The 19,405-nt window shown below is 35.2% G+C and overlaps 2 protein-coding genes across 2 annotated transcripts; one reads left to right on the forward strand and one right to left on the reverse strand.

The window, feature by feature from the left end:
• Positions 1 to 303: 303 nt before the first annotated feature.
• LOC135712373 (general odorant-binding protein 56d-like) lies at positions 304 to 1,428 on the forward strand. Its single transcript, XM_065235365.1, has 3 exons — positions 304 to 411; positions 467 to 613; positions 685 to 1,428. The coding sequence occupies exons 1-3, from the start codon at positions 355 to 357 to the stop codon at positions 895 to 897; spliced, it is 417 nt and encodes a 138-aa protein (XP_065091437.1). The 5' UTR covers positions 304 to 354; the 3' UTR covers positions 898 to 1,428.
• A 16,340-nt stretch (positions 1,429 to 17,768) lies between these two features.
• On the reverse strand, positions 17,769 to 18,325 carry LOC135712375 (general odorant-binding protein 56d-like). Its single transcript, XM_065235367.1, has 2 exons — positions 18,247 to 18,325; positions 17,769 to 18,185 (listed from the first exon to the last, which is right to left on the reverse strand). The coding sequence occupies exons 1-2, from the start codon at positions 18,295 to 18,297 to the stop codon at positions 17,841 to 17,843; spliced, it is 396 nt and encodes a 131-aa protein (XP_065091439.1). The 5' UTR covers positions 18,298 to 18,325; the 3' UTR covers positions 17,769 to 17,840.
• Between the last annotated feature and the right edge of the window lie 1,080 nt (positions 18,326 to 19,405).

A 19,405-nucleotide genomic window follows, 5' to 3' on the forward strand; every position in this document is an offset into this window, starting at 1 on the left:
CTTCCAAATTTCACTCATATCTAATACATTGAGTATGCACTGCATCGTGGGAATCGATTAATATCCGAGAACAATAAGTCTTTCTCTCACTGAAAATTAAGCGTCACGCCCCAACTAGCCCCGGCTCCGGATCTGGTCTGTTGCATCCGTTGGAAATCCCCATTCAATAAAAGATGAACGTTATTTGATACGATCTGCTATAAAATTTTGCATCTTAGCATTGTGTTAGAATGTTGTGAATATATGATTAGGTATAAAACTGGTGGAGTAATCTTTATAGAACATCATTCTAGTGTTAGCATTCTGAGCGTAAAAGACGGTCTCGGTTTGGGACGAATTTAACTTAAATTAAAAATGAAACCTTCAGTTCTGATAGCGTTGGTTGTATGCCTTGGCGTTGCAATTGCCACGGTAAGTTTGTTAAATTTTAGTTAAAACAAGTGCTTCACGAAGTTCTACTTGCTAGCCTCAACAACCGAACCTCGAAGACATCGGGAAGATTCGCAATGGAGAATCCTATGCCCTTGAATGTCTGCTATCGAGTGGCTTGGATATAAGTTCCCTGAAGTCGCTACAAACCGGAGACTTCTCAACCAGTGGAAACAGCGCCAAGGTGAGCGGAAGTAAAATGCTAATTAAAGCGATCTTAAATCAGGTTCAATCTTTATCAAATTCGAAATGTAGTGTCTGGTGAAATGTTTCTTCGAGAAGACCGGTTTCATGGATGCCGAAGGAAATTTGAACGAGGAAGCAATCGTAAAACAACTGAGTCTGTTTATGCCCAAAGATCAAGTTGACACACTGGTGAAGAACTGTAATTTGGAAGGCACCGACCCATGTGACACAGCATATCAGGCGACTGAGTGTTACTTCAAAAACAAGGCTGGATTGTTCTAATGGAATGGAAAATTACCTCGGGAAAAAAACCTAGCTAAAATGCTGTGAATCAAGGTAGAACGGATTATTGACTGAGTTAATTGTTGATCATAAATAATCAACCATTTCTGTGCTAGCCTTTTTGTGCAATGAATAAAGAGTGTGTTGTAAATAAAAATTATACATTTTTTTGAATGAGAAAACAAACAATTAAACAACGCGTGCACTAGCTGTGAAAAAATTCGTTCGTTATTCATTGAATCGTTTGCGTGTGTATAATTTAATTACCTATAACTTCCGTTTGTAAATAGTTGAGGGTGCTGGTTTCATATAAGTGGGATTTCAGCAGATGGTATCTCTGACATTCAAAGGAAACCATTTTAATAAATTATATAGGTTCCCTTATTCCCTTAGGTTGTTTTTTTTTAATAACCAGTGCCATTTGACAAATGATAACCATTTGGCCCAGTGACCAATATCTTATCTCAGTGAAAGGTTAAATGAAAACTATGACAAAATTATTGGATAAACGTTCATTAAAGTTATTTACCCATCTCCATGCTTTTAATTTTCCATTACACCCAACCAATTTTCACGCGGTCTTATTTTCTTATCTTCCGATATTCAGAGAAAAAAAAATCAAAGAAAAATAAGGTAGGGGAAATGGCTTTAGTGTTGGCCTATGGATCTAAGATTGCGCCCATCGCTAAAAATTTGCTATTTATCAATGTTATCTAGATGAACGCGTCATCGGGACGGTACTTAATGGATATTTTTAGTCGCTATTGAAAATTTAGTCGATTGCTGAATTTACCCTGCGGTATAAATTGCACCCTTCCTGGTGTTTCTGAATTTCCCTAGGTCAACCCTTTATACATTAGACTGGCCCACAAAAATAAAAGTTCTAATTTTCCACGGGCCAACCTCTAGATTTGTGCCTTTAGGTGAGACAACCATTTTCTGAAAGTTTTAGCTCATTAGGTAGTCGGATGAGCTGGCGCTTTTAGTTTGCATTTTGTATGGAGATTTTGAATTAAATACATGAAAAAATGACACCCCTACACTCTATCGATCATAAAAAGTTCCCTTATTATCGATTTGATTCAGATTTTCAAAACTTGTAGTTCAAACAATGAGTAACAACTTTCCTGAAGACTGCATTATGAATCCGGGTAGTTTCATTGAGATATTCGCTTTTGAATGTATATAAGCATTTTGAATATGAACATTTCAACCAATTCCCCTAAACAAACATCAAACCAAAAGCACCAGTCCTTGTTACTTCAAAAAACAGCTGAAACATTCAGAGAGTGGTTATCTCACTTACTGACACGAGTCTGGATGTTGGCCTGTGGAAAATCTGAACTTTTTTTATTTTTAAGTGGTAATCTAGGCATTACGTATCAACGTATCAATTGCATAAGCTACCTGCATTTGGTTGCAATATACAAAAATGAATATCTCCATAACACCAATTGAATCGTGATGCTGTCTTAACCTAAGTTGTTCCTTATAGCTTAAGCTATGTGTGCTTAAATTTTTGAGCTTAATCGAATTTGCTTAACCAGTTCTATGTTTGAAAGAGTGTAGGAATGTTATTTCTCCATTCATTTCAACCAATATCCCCATATACATTTGGAATTCAAAAGCGTCAGCTCGTGTTACATCCGAATGAGCTGAAATTTCTAGATAGTGGCCATTAGGTGAGGCACAAATCTGGGGCTTGGCCCGTTGAAAAAAATGATTGAAAAATCTTCCATTTATATGTGGGTCAATCTAATATACATGGAAGCAACATAGTAAATAATTAATCATGATGATTTAAATTGGTAATGGTAGCATAAGGCGAAACAAAGATAATTTTCAAAACCTATTTGTAAATGTAAATCTTCAAAATCTTTCCAACCTGAAGATATGAACAATTGTTGATTTATATATTCCTAAAACTAAACGTTGAAATCAGATCACAGTTTAAAAACAGTCTACTTTCTATCTCCCTCAGTGAGTATCTAAGCTCCTTCGACCACATTTCCCATGAACATTTACTAACGTAACTCGAAATCCTTTTCTAACTCGTTGTTCGCTTGAATATCTGGTTAGAAAGAGTTCTGGCACTGCAGGCTTTTATTTTAATTTATTTTATTTTTTAGTTCATGCTGTCTTTGTGCTGATGTGGAGTTTTTCGGTGCTCGAATTTGATTTATTTTGTGTCCCGGGCGCGATAATTTGATTTGGAAAGGTTTGTGTTGATGTTTTCTTCCCTGTTGCTTAGGTGCTTGGTGTGCTCTCGCTTCCCGTTGTTGCCGGTGTGACTCGACCGCACTGATCTATTGTTTGGTAGTGGAAAATTTCCCCATCAGATGGTGGTTGGCATGTGTGGGCGAGATGCCGGTTGCATCAGATTGGGGATCGGATAAGCGCTTTTTCGTAGCTTTTCTGTCTCCAGGTTTAAAAGATCATCGGTCGTAGAGGCTTATTCTTGTTTAAAAGGCAACGCCATCGAGTTTGGGTTTGAATAAATCCCAGATATGATAGGAGGCAAATAGTAACATTGCTTGTCGTGTGTTTTGTGAAACTTAACATCGTCATCAACGTCACCGTCAGGGCCGGTTTTTAATTAGTTGCAATAACAACGCGATCGTAGCTTAAATAATGTGATATGAGGAGCTTGGTGGCCTTAGAGCGACCATTTTTTTCTTACTGAGTAGAACATCGTGAGTTTAATCTAAAGGCCCCCCCCCCCCCTACATTCAAGGTTCGTTAGTAGCTTTATTTGATAATGTAAATGTATTACCCATCGATAATTAGTGTGTTGTAATAAAAGGAGCTCGTTTGCCTAGTGGCAAACGTTTTTGCTTACTGAGCAGAAGACCATGGTATAAATCCCAATCTCCTTCGCATTATATGATCGTTAGGACAACAATCCAGCTTATCGTTTACCAAAACGAGTCCGGCTGCAATCCTAACCCTCTTACCCAATATTCCAGTGGTTCCTCGTGGAAGTGCAGAGGTGTTCTCGGATTCCATCAAAGCGAGTGTCACGTCAACACCTTCCTACCCATTCCTTTCTTGACCTGAGTTCGGGCGCGGCTGGTGCTGCTATTGCCTAGTTTTAGATCACCAGATTTACACATTGAGAATGATTGCTAGTCCCAAGCATCGTCCATTGGTTCTCTGTGTAATTACAGCTGATCTGGCAATAATAAAGTAGCAACCGTGGCCGGTCAATCATGCGCATGCTCATTAGACTGATGCAAAATTTGAAATTTTCGCTCCACAGTGTTCAAACGGTTTCAAATTGGGTCCTGATTAGCCTCCGAAAGTTTAAACTTTTTCGATAAGAAACTGACTTGGCACAAACCATTTGAAGTTTATATGGAAATTACAAAACTTTTTGTCCATTGTCTTCTAGCCTTTTTACATATTGTACTGTTACCAAATTCTATTGCTATTCTTATGGGAATTTTTATCAGCTACAACTTTGCAGAAAATCGTTTTTCAGCCAAACGTCAAATTAAATAGTTATTAATTGTTTAAGAGATTGATAATCTTATGGCAAGTTTAAGCAACTGTATTATGGGCAACACTGTATTCTGCAGTCTGACATAGTAGCCATGATTTTTGTCCTCTATTTCACGCGTCATAAACACCAATGTTGCCTGCTGAACAGTTGATTGTGCATAATCATAAGACATCAGTGGTTTGAATCATTCTTAATTTTTGTTTCTTACATTTTATAGAAATTTGATCTTCAACAAAGTTATAGCTGAGTTGAAATTTTCAACAAGCTCAGCTATTATTTTGTAAAGTAGAGTAAACTGGTGAATTTTGAGATCGATTTGAACCGAAATTATGGTTTCTTCATAGTAATTCCCATATAAACTTCAAATGGTTTGTGCCAAGTCAGTTTCTCACTAAATGAGTTCAAATTCTAGGAGGCTAATCAGGGTCCAATTTGGAACCGTTCGAGCACTGTGGAGCGAAAATTTCAAATTTTGCCTCAGTCTAATGCTCATACTCAGTCTCATTTTTTTCTCTCATTATCATATTTACTTACGCTTCATTTAGCACTGCAAGGATGCTGATTGTGATATATTAATATGTAAGCGTAAGTCCATGTGCAGGAACCTCGCAATGCCATATATCTCGAGAACTAGTAAAGATAACGTAAAATGGATAGCTTTTTGTCAATAACTCAAATCTGTATGTTTTATGCATGACCAACTAGAGAGGGCAGAACGTGTTATTGTTTTTTCAGTGAACGTAATTTACATTCACTAAAAAAACATTGATGGGTTCTATTCGCTCTGGTTCGTTATGCATAAGAGATACAGATTTGAGTCAGTGTCAAAAGTTGTAGCTTATATCAAAACCTACAAAAGCATATACATCATTTTACGGAATTCTATTGATGAAAAAAGTAAGTGCCAAATGAATGTTAATGATTGTCCATGCCTGGTAATGGATAAGACTAGAATATGTAATGCATTTTATGAATATTTTATAAACACACCATGTAAGCTTCAAAGAGCACTTCTAAGAGATTGTAATACCCAACAACAAGTATGCACTTTAAATAGAAGCTTTTCTTGATCGATCGTGATACTGCCGGCCTCGGTCAATGAAATAAAGAACTATGTACGAGAAATGAAAAGTTCATTTTCTGCTGGTACAGATTTTATGCCTGCCAATTTTTTTAAACATAGTTCTACTACAATTCTTCCAATGTTTTCTACTTTGTTCAACCGCTCAGTGATATAAGGAGTATTTCCAGAATAATTAAAAAAAAAACCATCTACAAAAAAGGCATGAAATCATGTGTTGAAAATTATAGACCAATTCAAATTCTTTCTTCGTTCGAGGAAATTATTCATACTAGGCTGCTTGATTTTTTAGCAGTAATTTGATTAAAAAATCAATCCGGATTTCTGCCACGCTGAAAACATGACTAGTGCTTTTGTTAGTCTGATTAATAGTATTCAGATGAATATAGATCAGAAGATAATATGCTCGGCAGTTTTTGTAGATGTCTCTAAAGCATTTGACTGTGTCCCGCATGATATGCTACTACTCAAATTTTAAGATACGGGATCAGAGGAAATGCTCATAGTTTGATTCAATCTTACTTGAAGGATAGGAAACAAATAGTTCAATTAGATGGTCTCAGAAGTTGTGAACATAGGATTCTTTATGATCTCAAGGTTCAATATTAAGACCACTATTTTTACGACATTTTTAAGCTCCCTCTGCAAGGTACACTAAAAATGTACGCAGATGAATCTGTACTTGTCTAGAGTGCTAAAAATGTAGAACAATGATTTGATAATATGCAGCATGATCTAAATCTCATAAATAGTTAGTTTTTTTTTAAACGGTTTAACCCTTAATTCAACACAATTAAAGTATTTGATGCTTTCGCGCAATGACAATTAAATGCCATAAACCATCTTTATTTGAGAAGAAACCATTTGGAAACAGTTGAAACTCATGCATATTTAGGATTATTGATTCAACAAAATCTAAAATCAGGGTTACTTCCACTCACTTCGCTATAAAAAATGTTTTTCGGAATTATGGAATCATTGGATGCTATTATGAAAGTTGGTACTTGTCAGAAACAATAAGAGATTGGAAGGTATGTATTTGACACATAAAACCTATCAATTTCGCTTTCAGTGCGTCACAATCAGCGAATTTATGACTCGTGAGCGTTCACTCAGAGTGAGCGCTCACGAATCGTAAAATCGCTAATTGTGACGCAGTGAAAGCAATAACGACAGGTTTGATGTGTCAAACATCTAGCTTACAACCTTATCTTGTGACTTACAACTATTAACTATAATTATAATATCTAATGATTTCATAATTCCGAAAAACAATTTTTTATAGCAAGTGAGTGGAAGCAAGCCTGTCTAAAATAGAATAGTCATGTCGATAGTAACCACTCAAAAATAGTTAAAGTCCTTGGTATGCTGAGAAGAATTAGTTATCCCAAGTAACGAATCTAGAGCTGCTTGGCTAAATTCAAAATTTATAAAGGTTTTATTGCAGCTGCAACCATTACCTACAGCTTTATGACGGTCATATACAATGCAAGTCATGGAACATTCTTATAGCTATCTACAAAACCTCTATAAAGCTTATAAAAAAAACCAACTGATGCTTATGCTATTTTCACTTTGAAAGGTTTTATGATTGCCTTGAATTATAAAAAAACAATATTAATTGCCCTTATAAAACCCAAAAATAAAGCCTTATTGCTATATAAGTAACCGCAATAAAACTAGTTGGCCATGAAACAGTTATTTTAAATCAATTTTGCAACTGAAACTTGTCAGAAGTGTAAATGGGCGGTTTATTTTTACAACATAGAAAAGAATCAAAACTTTCTGGTACTTTCAAGTGGAGCGCAAAGAAAATCAACAAAATTATTAGCATGAGCTCGTTTATTTGCTACAGTCAGCCGCAAACCTTCGAGAATAACTCCAACCAAAAAAAAAAAAAATGCCGCTGCATTTTCTGCGGATGTCACAAAGGAAACTGTAAAGAGTGTGCCTCCTCACTATTCTGAACCATCTTCACTTCGAATGGACACATTGCTACACCGAAAATGACTCATGAAGAGGAAATATATAATTATCTGTAGTCAGAGGATAATACCTACGCAAACTTGCGTCTCTAATCAGATTTACAGTCGTGGATGGTCACAACAATTCAACAATCAGCATTGAAGACTTTCTTTCCTTTTTTTAATACTCGCTTATCGGACATTCTGTCACACGATCCTAGACCATTGATTAAAACTACCCTAGCAGTGGACGTTATAGAACCATTCAAAACTTTTCCAAACGTTTGTAAAAATCATCGGTTGCACCCGTAGAATAGGAATATACATTTGCCCTCAAATAAAAAAAAATAATTGCTCTTGTAAAAAGAAAATAGTACTCGAAATAAAATCATGCATTAGGGTAGAGCACTACTTCGTCGTAATCGCCCATGCCTTGGAATAAAATCCAAGAAATTTCAATAAAATAATGGCTAAATTAGAGATCCGATCATTCCATCAAATTCATTTAAATAGTCAAATATTTAACGATCATATTATCCCAATCTACACGATAAAATTTCAAGCGCATATGTATTGGAACTTCTAAAAAGTCATATATTTTCTTTAAGATTTTCACTAATGTCGCCATGAAACAAAATTGATTGCATGGTGATCTTGACACCAACACTCAAACCTATTTTTACCGCTAAAGATTTCCATATGGAAAAAAAAAGTATCAGCAGAACAGAACAACAACAAACTAATTTATGGCGGTTGCTTTGAAGCAATAAAAATAAAACTGGATTTATAACTGATTTTCACCAAAGCGTAATAGAACTGCTAGAATACAATATTACTCTTTAAGTGGCTATGAGAACCTTTTGACGGATTTCACGCCAACTCATCCAGTGGTTGGCAGCACCCTCTCAGAACCTTATGGAACTTTGTGGGTGTGGAGACTTAGCAATTTTAAGCAACTTTGCGTACTTATTTTTTTCAAAATTTATCTCGCCTAACATTTGATAAGGGTCAAAGTTTTTTGTCGATTTTTTTTTCAAATCGGTATAGCTTAAAAATGACAAGACCTACAAAAAAGTGATGTATGGCGAACTTTTAGCAAACAATCTGAAATTTTATAAAAAAATTTAAATAAAATAAAAAATCGGTTTCTACACTCTAAAAAAATATATTTAAAAATTAAAAGTCATTTTCCCAAAAATAGTACCCCTCAGATTTACTTGATATTTTTTCTCATGAAAGGCAATATAATTACCTAACTTTTCTTAATACATCGCAAAGTGGGCGCTTTAAAGGAAAAAAAGTTGTTCGAACAACAACTTTTTCATGTTAATTTTTTTTAGCGTGTTTCACTCAAAGTCGAATAGTAATACGCGCACAACCTTATTAAAATTCGATTAAACTTTATGGGTATACTTTTCGATAATCTGGGCGAAATCTAGCTTAACATTTGAAAAGGGTACAGAGAAGTTACCTGCAAATCGTCCAATAAGAGTTCAGAACAAAACGTTCTAATGAGGAACAGCCATCTCAGCATGGTTTGCACTTTCCTGTGATGGATTGTATTATAATATATGCATACACTCTATCCAACTTCTATAAAACCACCCTCAAATTGTTCCAAATCAACAGGTAAACTAAGTAAAAATCACTTAGTGTGTTTTATTCATGAAAAGATTTCAATTCATGTATTTGTGATTAATTTAATTAGAAAAATAATCATTCATTTATTTTTATGTATTAGGTGTGTCCATTAGTAAGCAATATGCATATATATGTTTATACCTCATCTCTCAAGTGAATACATATAATAGCGCAGGTAACTTAACGATTATTTAAGGCATGCCTAAAATAATCGTTAAGTTACCTGCTATATAGCAGTTATATAACAACGCAGGTAGTCACATGAGAGATATAAGGTATAAACTTAAAGCACCGCAGTCTGTTTCTACCGACATAATCTAATATTTAAGTTTGGTGATATCACAACAATGCTCATAGTTGCTGTAGTGCATAGTTGTTGAAAGTGTAGTGCTGCATAGTTGTTGAAACGAAAAAGTGTTTATATATACAACAATGGAAAAATCTGCTGAATTGATTATTAAAAGGGTGCAATGTAGTGCCAACATAAACAATCCCAATTGCAGCCGCAATAATTTACGTAATTTATCATCAAGTCTCATAGAGAAAATACATTCATGGGGCTTTGATCATCAATTGGATGTAACAATGCGTATTTGTGAATCGTGTCGTGGAATTTTAGTGCACAATAGGACACCTCTCCCGAAAAAGAGGCGATCGGATGGAAAAGAATCAAGCCATGCTCGGAAGTTTGAAGAGCCGCAACCATCAACAAGTCATCAGCAATCAGAACATCAGGAATTTGATGATACACTAGGTAAATAATAATAACTTTAACTGTTTCAACTGTGTGGTTTAAGGATTGTACATCGAAGATACAACTTCATTTTCAACATTTTTTTAGAGCACGAGCTGGATGAACCGCTTATCGTACAAATTTGATCGATTGGTAGGCCAACCTCGGTGAACAATCTATCAAATTTTCACGACTGTACGATATGCGGTTTATGCAGCTCGTGCTCCACAAACATGGGGAAAATTCAGATGCGGCTTCGATGTACCGTAAACGGGGATGTCTTTGATAATGGAGGTAACTTTGATAATGCAGCTAATCCAAAAAGTTATGACTTAATGCTCTTCGTATTCATTATTTTTGAAGGGAACATCGGTTTCCTATCCAAAATATTGCGTACGATGTGCCTTAAGTCATAAATTTTTGGCTTAGCTGCATTACCAAAGTTACCCCTATTATCAAAACCACCCCCGTTCATGGTACTATCACCTTAACAGCGTTATATATTAATGTGTGGTAATATTTTTTTTTTCTTTTCTTTAATTTTACAGATACAGATCCATCGCTAGAATCAATCCCATCAGCTGATCAGATCCAAGGTCCATATAATGTGGAACAATTCAATTGTATAGCTTCAACCTTACAGTTATCACCAATTTCATCGAGAAGTATGAGAAGTATGAATTATCGTGTTCAAAAATCTGCAGAGATCACAAAGGCAGTGCGTAAAAATATATTTGGGATGGATTCAGACGATGTCAACAAATCAAATGATTTTGACAAAATGATCATGCAGTTAAAGGAGAAATTTAATTTGCCTTCTACGAGTACAAATGACAAATTAAAAGTGTTATCAGTGCTCCCTAAATCATGGTCAGTGAATCAAATAGTTAATGAGTTTAATGCACCCCATCATACAGTGAAACAGATGAAAAGGCTAGTCAGAGAACAAGGTATTCTTTGTAGTAAGAAAGCAAGAAGTGGTCATGGATTTAATGATACTGAAAAACAAATTGTTTTAAATTTCTTTGACAGTGATGATATTAGTAGGCCTATGCCAGGAAGTAATGATTATGTTTCTGAATATCGAAATGGATATAAAGAGCATGTTCAGAAACGTTTATTGATGATGTCTCTTAAAGAAGCTTTTATGATTTTTGAAGAGAAATACAAAAGTGTTAAAATCGGATTTACTTCGTTCACTCAGCTCCGACCAAAGCATTTCATACTGTTGGATAGTACAGGTACACATAATGTATGTGTCTGTACTATACATGAAAATGTTAAATTGATTATTAATAGTGTAAAATTTGATTCATATAAAGAAATTGCAGACAAAATACTTTGCAGTAGTCCTATTAGAACCATAGATTGTTTTTATCGTACATGTGAAGAATGCATTTCCACAGATAGTATCGTGAGGGAACTTACATCAGTATTAGAAGCAGATGATATGGAAGAAGTTTTATTTCAACAGTGGTTGACTACCGACCGTTGTAATTTGGAAACTATTATTAAACCTGCAGATGAGTTTGTTCAATATTTGACGGAAAAGTTGAAAAGCTCATAACCCATGATTTTATTCATAAAGAGCAATCATCTTACCTAAGTAATAAAAAAAATTCTCTTCAAAACGGTGAAATTTTAGTGATTTGCGACTTTTCTGAAAATTATTCATTTATTATTCAAAACTCAGCACAGGGGTATCATTGGAACAATAATCAAGCTACGATACATCCTTTCGAAATTTACTACATAAAAGAAAACAAGTTGGAAAATTTAAGCTTTATTATTATTTCAGAAGTATTGACCCATGATACAATAGCAGTTCAATTATTTATATCAAAATTGTTAGATTTCATTAAACAATCTATTAGTTTCACAAAAATTACTTTCATGTCAGATGGAGCAGCGGCTCATTACAAAAATAAAAAGAATTTTGCCAGTTTGTGCAACTTCAAGTCCAAGTATGGATTGGAAGCAGAATGGCACTTCTTCGCAACGTCTCATGGGAAAGGCCCATGTGACGCAATTGGAGGAACTCTCAAACGAATGGCAAAGAGAGCAAGTCTTGCTCGAGATTATGGAAACACAATCACAACTCCACAAGAACTGTATGACTGGGCAGTTAAACAAACAGATACAAGCATAACAAAATTGAACTTCTGCTTCATATCAAATGATCAATACACAAAGATGTCCGATGAACTCAAGGAGCTGTTCAGTCATGTAAAAACTATACCTGGTACACAAAAATTTCATTGTTTTGTACCTATTTCTCAAAACATAATTTCTACTAAGCGATTTTCACATTCAAAGGAAACTCCGAAAAATTTCACTCTGTTTCCGATAGACTAATAATCAATGAAAAACTCAAATTATGTATGGAGAATTAAAGGGAAAATAAATTATGCACTAAACAAAAACACTAGAGTTTTCATTTATTAAAACACGATTCGAAATGCAGGAAAATCCTCTGTATTAGGCCCTTTCAAATGTTAGGCTAGATTTTTGTTTTAAGCACGCCCAGATTATCAAAAGGTCAAAATCTTTATGCTCATTAAGTTTCAACGGATTTTAATAAGGTTGTGCGCGTATTACTATTCGACTTTGAGTGAAACACGCTAAAAAAAAATTAACATGAAAAAGTTGTTGTTCGAACAACTTTTTTTCCTTAAAAGCGCCCACTTTGCAATGTATGAAGAAAAGTTAGGTAATTATATTGCCTTTCATGAGAAAAAATATCAAGCAAATCTGAGGGGTACCATTTTTGGGAAAATGACTTTTAATTTTTAAATATATTTTTTTTGAGTGTAGAAACCAATTTTTTAATTTATTTAAATTTTTTTATAAAATTTCAGATTATTTGCTAAAAGTTCGCCATACATCACTATTTTGTAGGGCTTGTCATTTTTAAGCTATATCGATTTGAAAAAAAAATCGACAAAAAACTTTGACCCTTATCAAATGTTAAGCGAGATAAATTTTGAAAAAAATAAGTACTCAAAGTTGCTTAAAATTGCTAAGTCTCCACACCCACAAAGTTTCATAAGGTTCTGAGAGGGTGCTGCCAACTCCGAAGACGAGTTGGCGTGAAATCCGTCTTTTGTAGAGTATGGAGCTTTATTACAAAAGGTTTTAAGACAGCTTTATTGTGATTCTCAAACATGCTTTATAAACCTTATCAAGGGTGGTCCACTAAGCTGGAAAACGATTTTATAGCGGTTATCATAAAATTGATCTCAAAAACCACTAATAGAGTGCAATCAAACAAGAAATGCTACTTGGGATATGCACTCGTCGAAAGAAATAAAATGCTTGTACTAGTCACATGTTCACTCTCAAATAACATATATGAATATAATTGGCACAATGATCCAGTTTATGTCATAGACAAACTTGCAATCATTTTGAACAAATGTATGCGCAGAATATTCTGGGAGCAATATAATAATCCTGAAACATGAACATCTGATCTATATTTGAAAAATTACATGTTGAATACGTATCAAGTTAATTTATGAACTATAAATTATTTGAAGATGCTAATTTCAAATAACAGACTGTAGTGGTAATTTTTATACGATAGATGGAGTAGATGAAAGCATAGAGTTGATAGTTCCGTTAGAGTACGGCAGTGTGAAGATTGTATATAGATATTAGACAAGCGAGCTAGGACAACTTTTTAAGGAAGGTACAAATCTGTTTTTTCATCTCTTTTTACCAAACTCCCCCTTTGGAGAGCGGTGGTGAGGGGTGTCCCCCCCGCCACCACTGGCAAAAAGAGATGAAAACCGACCCGCTCAAGTACCAACTGTGTGTTTGAAACAGTTCTACCGATTTTTTACCGCACTTCAGTTGTTATTTGAAGGAAGGCATCCAGTCGTAGGTTTGGAAATTGCAACTATTGTTTACCCCTACCACGATATGTACTCCTGTCATCGTCGACTTGACGATCTCGAGGGGACACGGGTGGGGTAGGTGCTGCTAAGCAGTACTGTACCTTTCGACCATTGACAGTAATTGATGGTATGCTCCCATCCAGAGTTATGTACTTTGACTATATGTTTTTAGTATTACTTAGGGGGAGTTTGGTAAAGAGAGATGAGAAAACCGATTTGTACCTTCCTTAAAAAGTTGTCCTAGCTCGCTTGTCTAATATCTATATACAATCTTCACACTGCCGTACTCTAACGGAACTATCAACTCTATGCTTTCATCTACTCCATCTATCGTATAAAAATTACCACTACAGTCTGTTATTTGAAATTAGCATCTTCAACTATGTAAATCGTTGACTTCACGTAGAAGTAATACTAAAAACATATAGTCAAAGTATAAATTATTATTATTATTTTTATTATAGTCTCAATGAAACACTTAAATCTGAATGTAGTCACTCATTAAAAATTAAAAATTGGCCAACAGCAAACGATGACGAAACCTGGAGGCATTGATGTCAAAGTCAAAAAGGTCAGAGGCTTCGTTGAATTGATGAATCATGGTGACAAAGAAACTGTTTGCAGCATAGTTGGTTGCATGTACTACTTCATGTAGCAAGGTTCTCGGACGGAGTGTTCGGGCAGGAACATACCGATTAATTTTGGCCATGGCCTGCAGTAACTCAGAAACATCATATTCTGCGAGCTTCAGCAACGAAGACGACCTGCGATATGTTTCGTCGCTTAGCAATAGTATCCAAACCCAGTAAACGACAGCGGTCAGCATACGGTGGTAAATTCAATAAATCAACTATAAATGCATATCATTAGGGAAACACATTGATAATCAAAAAGAAAATTAAATATTATTGTATTGGTTAAGGATATAATTTGAACTGAAATTGATTTAGGAGATTTTACGCCTGAGATGGAAACATGATTATTATTGCATAAAATATTTCCACCTTGGCTTTTTCCCTTCCCGGAAAAATAAATGAAATAGATATGATAAATTCAAACTGGAGCAGTTTTTTATATAAAATTATTGCACGTTAAACGATAAGTAATTTAAACTTAAATTTACACGTTCATGCATATTTACATTGTTGTTCGATGTAAATTCAATTAATATGAATTGAACTTTTCACTGTGATATAAAAATACAGATACAAGTGAAAATCAATGCAAATGAATGGATTATCAAATACTTCCACGTAAAACTAAAGCTGTATTGCTGTATGTTTCAACTGAAGCTAGAAAATACACCAATGTGCCAAATGTAAATTTATTGTGCAAAATGTGTGCCTTGAAAAACGACTCTTGTGTAAAATTTAGACTAATTCGGTCGTAATTTCAGGTGCGCAAAACCGTCAAAATTTGAAAACCGAATAATCACCCAAGGAAAGGTGAATCGCACATCGATTTGTTTTAAACCGAATGATTTAAAAATGCATGAATCGTCGAGATCTGGAGCAATCTTGAACATTTTTATTATGACAAAATCGACTTTCTGGGACTTCACAAGCTTTCCACATAACTAGTATATCATTTTAAAAAATCACCAGTACCTCAAGACCAACAATTGCAAACGCCTCAGCTCCATTTTGAAAACAAGTTGCAAGCCATCGTAAAATAATAAAAATGAACAGGTACAGGTATATTTGGGCAAAAATCAAATTTTTCTCCACATTCATAAAAAAGCGGCGCCGGTGGTGTAGTGGTAAGCGTGATTATCTCTCACCCCAGCAGGCCTGGATTCAATCCCAGTCTGTCCCAGTCAGTTCTGAGGTATAACATCTCTGATCACGCCTTCCTTCGGAAGGGAAGTAAATCCGTTGATCCTCGGTCCAGGTATGGGAGCTACCTCCCTGGCGTCGGTAGCATTGGTGCTCAGCACGGAATACAAGATCGATGGAAAACAAATCAAGGAAAAAAAATCATCTAAAAATAATCTAGAACATAAAATATCCATCTGCCATAAGAGATGCACTGTTATTTCATTACCATCCATTGCTAGAATTCTATATAGGGGAAATGGCTCTAATGTTGGTCTAGGGATCTAAGATTGGGCCCATCGCTAAAAATTTGCTATTTATCAATTATATCTAGATGAATGCGTCATTGGGACGGTACCGTAAAACGGGGTAACATTGATAGTTTTTTAAAGTATTTTCTAAATATTTTTTACAGCAATGAATGTTTTTCAAATTTTATATTTTTAAAACAAGTACTGAGGATCCAAGAGTAAATTCGTTAGTAATATGTTGAGCGAAAATTAAAGTATTTGCACTATTTTTTTAGTTTTGTGACCGAACTTCAGTATTTTGATTTGGGGTTACTTTGATAATGCTCGATGAATGTAGAAAAAAATGAGTGAAACTCAAACAATTTAGTTCATTTAATATGAAACTTTGAATGAGTATATAATCAGAAAACTTCATAAGCAATAAGAATACAACATTGAATTTGTGATGGCTGTATCGGAAATACATTTCATAAGTGATGGTTTGAGTGCATTTTCAAAAAGGCGAAATACACGAAAATGGTTTTTTAATATTTTTGTAAAATATGTAGCACATACTATATATAATCTATATACTATTTCAACGGAAATACCCTAAGCTACAATATGGAACCAATGTTTCTTATTTGGAAAAAGCACAACTAGTAAATTTATTCTTTATATTATACTATCACAGTTATCCGCATTATCAAAGATACCCCGTTTTACGGTACTAATAGATATTTTTGGTCGCCAATTTAAAATTTAGTCGATTTCTGAATTTATGTATGGGCCCAAATTAGGAGCATTTAGACCGACATTACATCCATTTTCCCTATGTATAATATTTCCGGGAAGGCGGGAAATAGGGGAAATGGATGTAATGTTGGCCTTAATGTCCCGAATTTGGGCCCATACATAAATTCATCAATCGACTAAATTTTCAATAGCGATCGAAAATATCAATTAGTACCGTCCCAATGACGCGTTTATCTAGATAAAATTGAAAAATAGTAGATTTTTAGCGATCTACCCAATCTTAGATCCATAGGCCAACATTAGAGCCATTTCCCCTACGTTGTCATTATAACTATTTTGAGTTATCAAAAACTTAAAAATGCTTTTGTTTAATTTATTTTATTCGGATGTATGGGATGTTCATGCTCAGCAAACGCAACAAATCATAAGTTTAAAACATTTCTCAAAAACATAGACAATTTATAAAAAAAAACAGTATTGAGGTATGGATCAATTACATTAGACTTTTAGGATTTTTTTATATATAATTCAATGTTCTTCAACCAACTGTAACACACATTGCTTTTGTTCTTCATCTTTTATAAAATTTGAATTAAATTTTGAAATCAATGCTTTACCACTCTCCGCATTGTCATTTACTCCTTTGAAGTACTCCACTGTTCTGTATGGAGTTCGAGCAAGGATTCAGACATTTATTAAGCTTTACATAATCTTCAAATACCATCGCTGTCTTGTACAATATTTAAAGAAATATAGAGATATAGTTTCAAATATAACTAAAATCTGTAAAATGAAATCCAATTCGAATGTGTCAATAATTCGTATTGAAAAAGCATAGTATTGCTAGCGTAGTTATCTGGGGCCGAAAAAATTTATACTCATTTGAGTTAATTAACAGCACTTGGAAGAGGTTAAGCATTTGACAAGATTGTTATCATAATATCGAATTTAACTTGGAAATTTGAACAAAATCAGAGGTAGAGATAATTTCTCACTCCAAGCCCAAATGCATCTGTTCCGTGTTGTGTAGGCCATATTGGGGATCTGGGTGTGGTTGCCAAGGACAATAGGTTCTAGTTTCGTTCCAGTTGAAGAACCGTTGAAGGTATCATTGTTCAAATAAAACAAATGTTTAGCTAAGTTAGCATACAATTGCTGACTCGGGAAATGTTAAAAGGATACTATGTTCGGACATCCGTAGTAATAATCAAGATCATTTGTAGGAAAGGTTTTGTTTAATAAATAATCACTCTAATCAAAATTTCATCAGGTCAGTTCATAATCCAAACTAATCGCACACTCATCACAGCACAATTTCTTTACTTAGACCAATCCGGCCTTGGTGTTGTAGAAGCACTCGGTCATCTTGAAGGCGGTATCGCAAGCATTGGCACCCTTCTGGTTGCATTTCTTCAGGGTAGCTTCAACCTTGGACTTGTCGTGATCGACCGACAGCTTGTCAATGACGGTCTTCTCCTGAACCTCACCCTTGTCGTTCATGAAACCGGCCTTCTCCAGCACACACTTCGAGAAGCATTTAGTCTTCTCATCCGCTCCGGCAAACTCGCCCTTCTTCAGCTTAACTGGAGTATCTGGGGCGACTCCGGTCGATTTGACGCATTCAGCAGCGTATGTTTCAGCCTTCTTTTGCTGGTCAATGGTTAATGCCTGTTCGTGGATAAAAGTTGTGATGAATTCGGATAGAATACTCTTTGTAAGATGATCTTACCCAAGCACCAGCAGCCAAAGCAACGACAGCGATAGCAACGAAGAACTTCATTTTGAGTTGAGAACAGGTTGTTGTTTGAATGCTGCAAACTGAATGATGACTTCCAACTGCCCGGTTAAGCTTTATATAGGAACAATCTTCCAGCCACTTCGTGCTAGATATCCTTCTAATTGCACTTTTCGCTTACTTACGGATTCAAGGAATGTTAGTTTTTCTACTCTTCTCCGATGCTAAACGCCAACTAATCGTCGTACAGATTGACACTGATTTCCTGGTGTTCTTGATTGTTCCAGAGAAAATTGAACGCCGGCTGTGTCGTGCAAAATGTCAATAATTACACCGGATCGGTAGCAGCGGAAATGGCCGCATCACCGAACTGAGAAAATCATGTCAGGAACACAGCAAACCGCAAGGCGGCCTTGAACTTGAGGTCCACTCTAAGCTGCATAGACGCCGGTTTGAATGTAACTTTGTCGCACCCGGTCAGCTGTTCATTAGTCGCGGTTAACCACAGTTTAGCCGTTTCGTTTAGCTATTTCGTCTCAGGTAAGCAGCAGGGTTAGAAATATAATAAATCATGCATGCACCTATAGTATGGCACGAGCAAGCCCTCTATCACACTGCAACTTTACGCGGTAAGCGCCACTTAGGGGAGGCTGGTGTAAAACGTGCCGTTGCAAATTACCCATTACAAAGATCTTTTTTTTATATTATTAAAATCCATTTAACCTTCTTGGGCCATTCGTGTCTTGTACGGGGTGAGTTTTAAACTCGTGATTTTAGCGGGCGCCGTCCCTATTTTTTTTATTTACATAGGTATATCTTATAAATATTCTATAAAAGATAAGTAATAAAAAAATATGGGAGACCTCTAATGGACGTTTTACACCCATTTCCCCAATATGGCTTACACAACACGAAACTCTAGATGCATTTGTGCTTGAAGTGAGATATAATCTCAACCTCTGGTTTTGTTTAAATTTTCAAGTTAAATTCAATATTTTGATTACAATCATTTCAAATGCTAAACCTCGTCAAACAGCTGCTAATTAACTCAAATGAGTGTTAAATGTTTCGGTTCAAGATAACTACGATAGCAATACTATGCGTTTGTAAAGCGTATCATTCGGGGAACACGCTTTCGTTTCCTAGCCCAACG

This window comes from Ochlerotatus camptorhynchus, unplaced genomic scaffold, assembly GCF_037179485.1.
Source record: "Ochlerotatus camptorhynchus isolate MF236.1 unplaced genomic scaffold, CSIRO-AGI_Acam_v1.1 ptg000474l, whole genome shotgun sequence".
Taxonomy (NCBI): domain Eukaryota; kingdom Metazoa; phylum Arthropoda; class Insecta; order Diptera; family Culicidae; genus Ochlerotatus; species Ochlerotatus camptorhynchus.

Bases quoted from the DNA above. Each gene is read 5' to 3' on its own strand.
- LOC135712373 (XM_065235365.1), top strand. From the start codon at position 355: ATGAAACCTTCAGTTCTGATAGCGTTGGTTGTATGCCTTGGCGTTGCA. The intron at 412-466 runs GTAAGTTTGTTA...TCTACTTGCTAG, and splicing joins TTGGCGTTGCAATTGCCACG to CCTCAACAACCGAACCTCGA. The intron at 614-684 runs GTGAGCGGAAGT...TTCGAAATGTAG, and splicing joins CCAGTGGAAACAGCGCCAAG to TGTCTGGTGAAATGTTTCTT.
- LOC135712375 (XM_065235367.1), bottom strand. From the start codon at position 18,297: ATGAAGTTCTTCGTTGCTATCGCTGTCGTTGCTTTGGCTGCTGGTGCT. The intron at 18,186-18,246 runs GTAAGATCATCT...ATCCACGAACAG, and splicing joins CTTTGGCTGCTGGTGCTTGG to GCATTAACCATTGACCAGCA.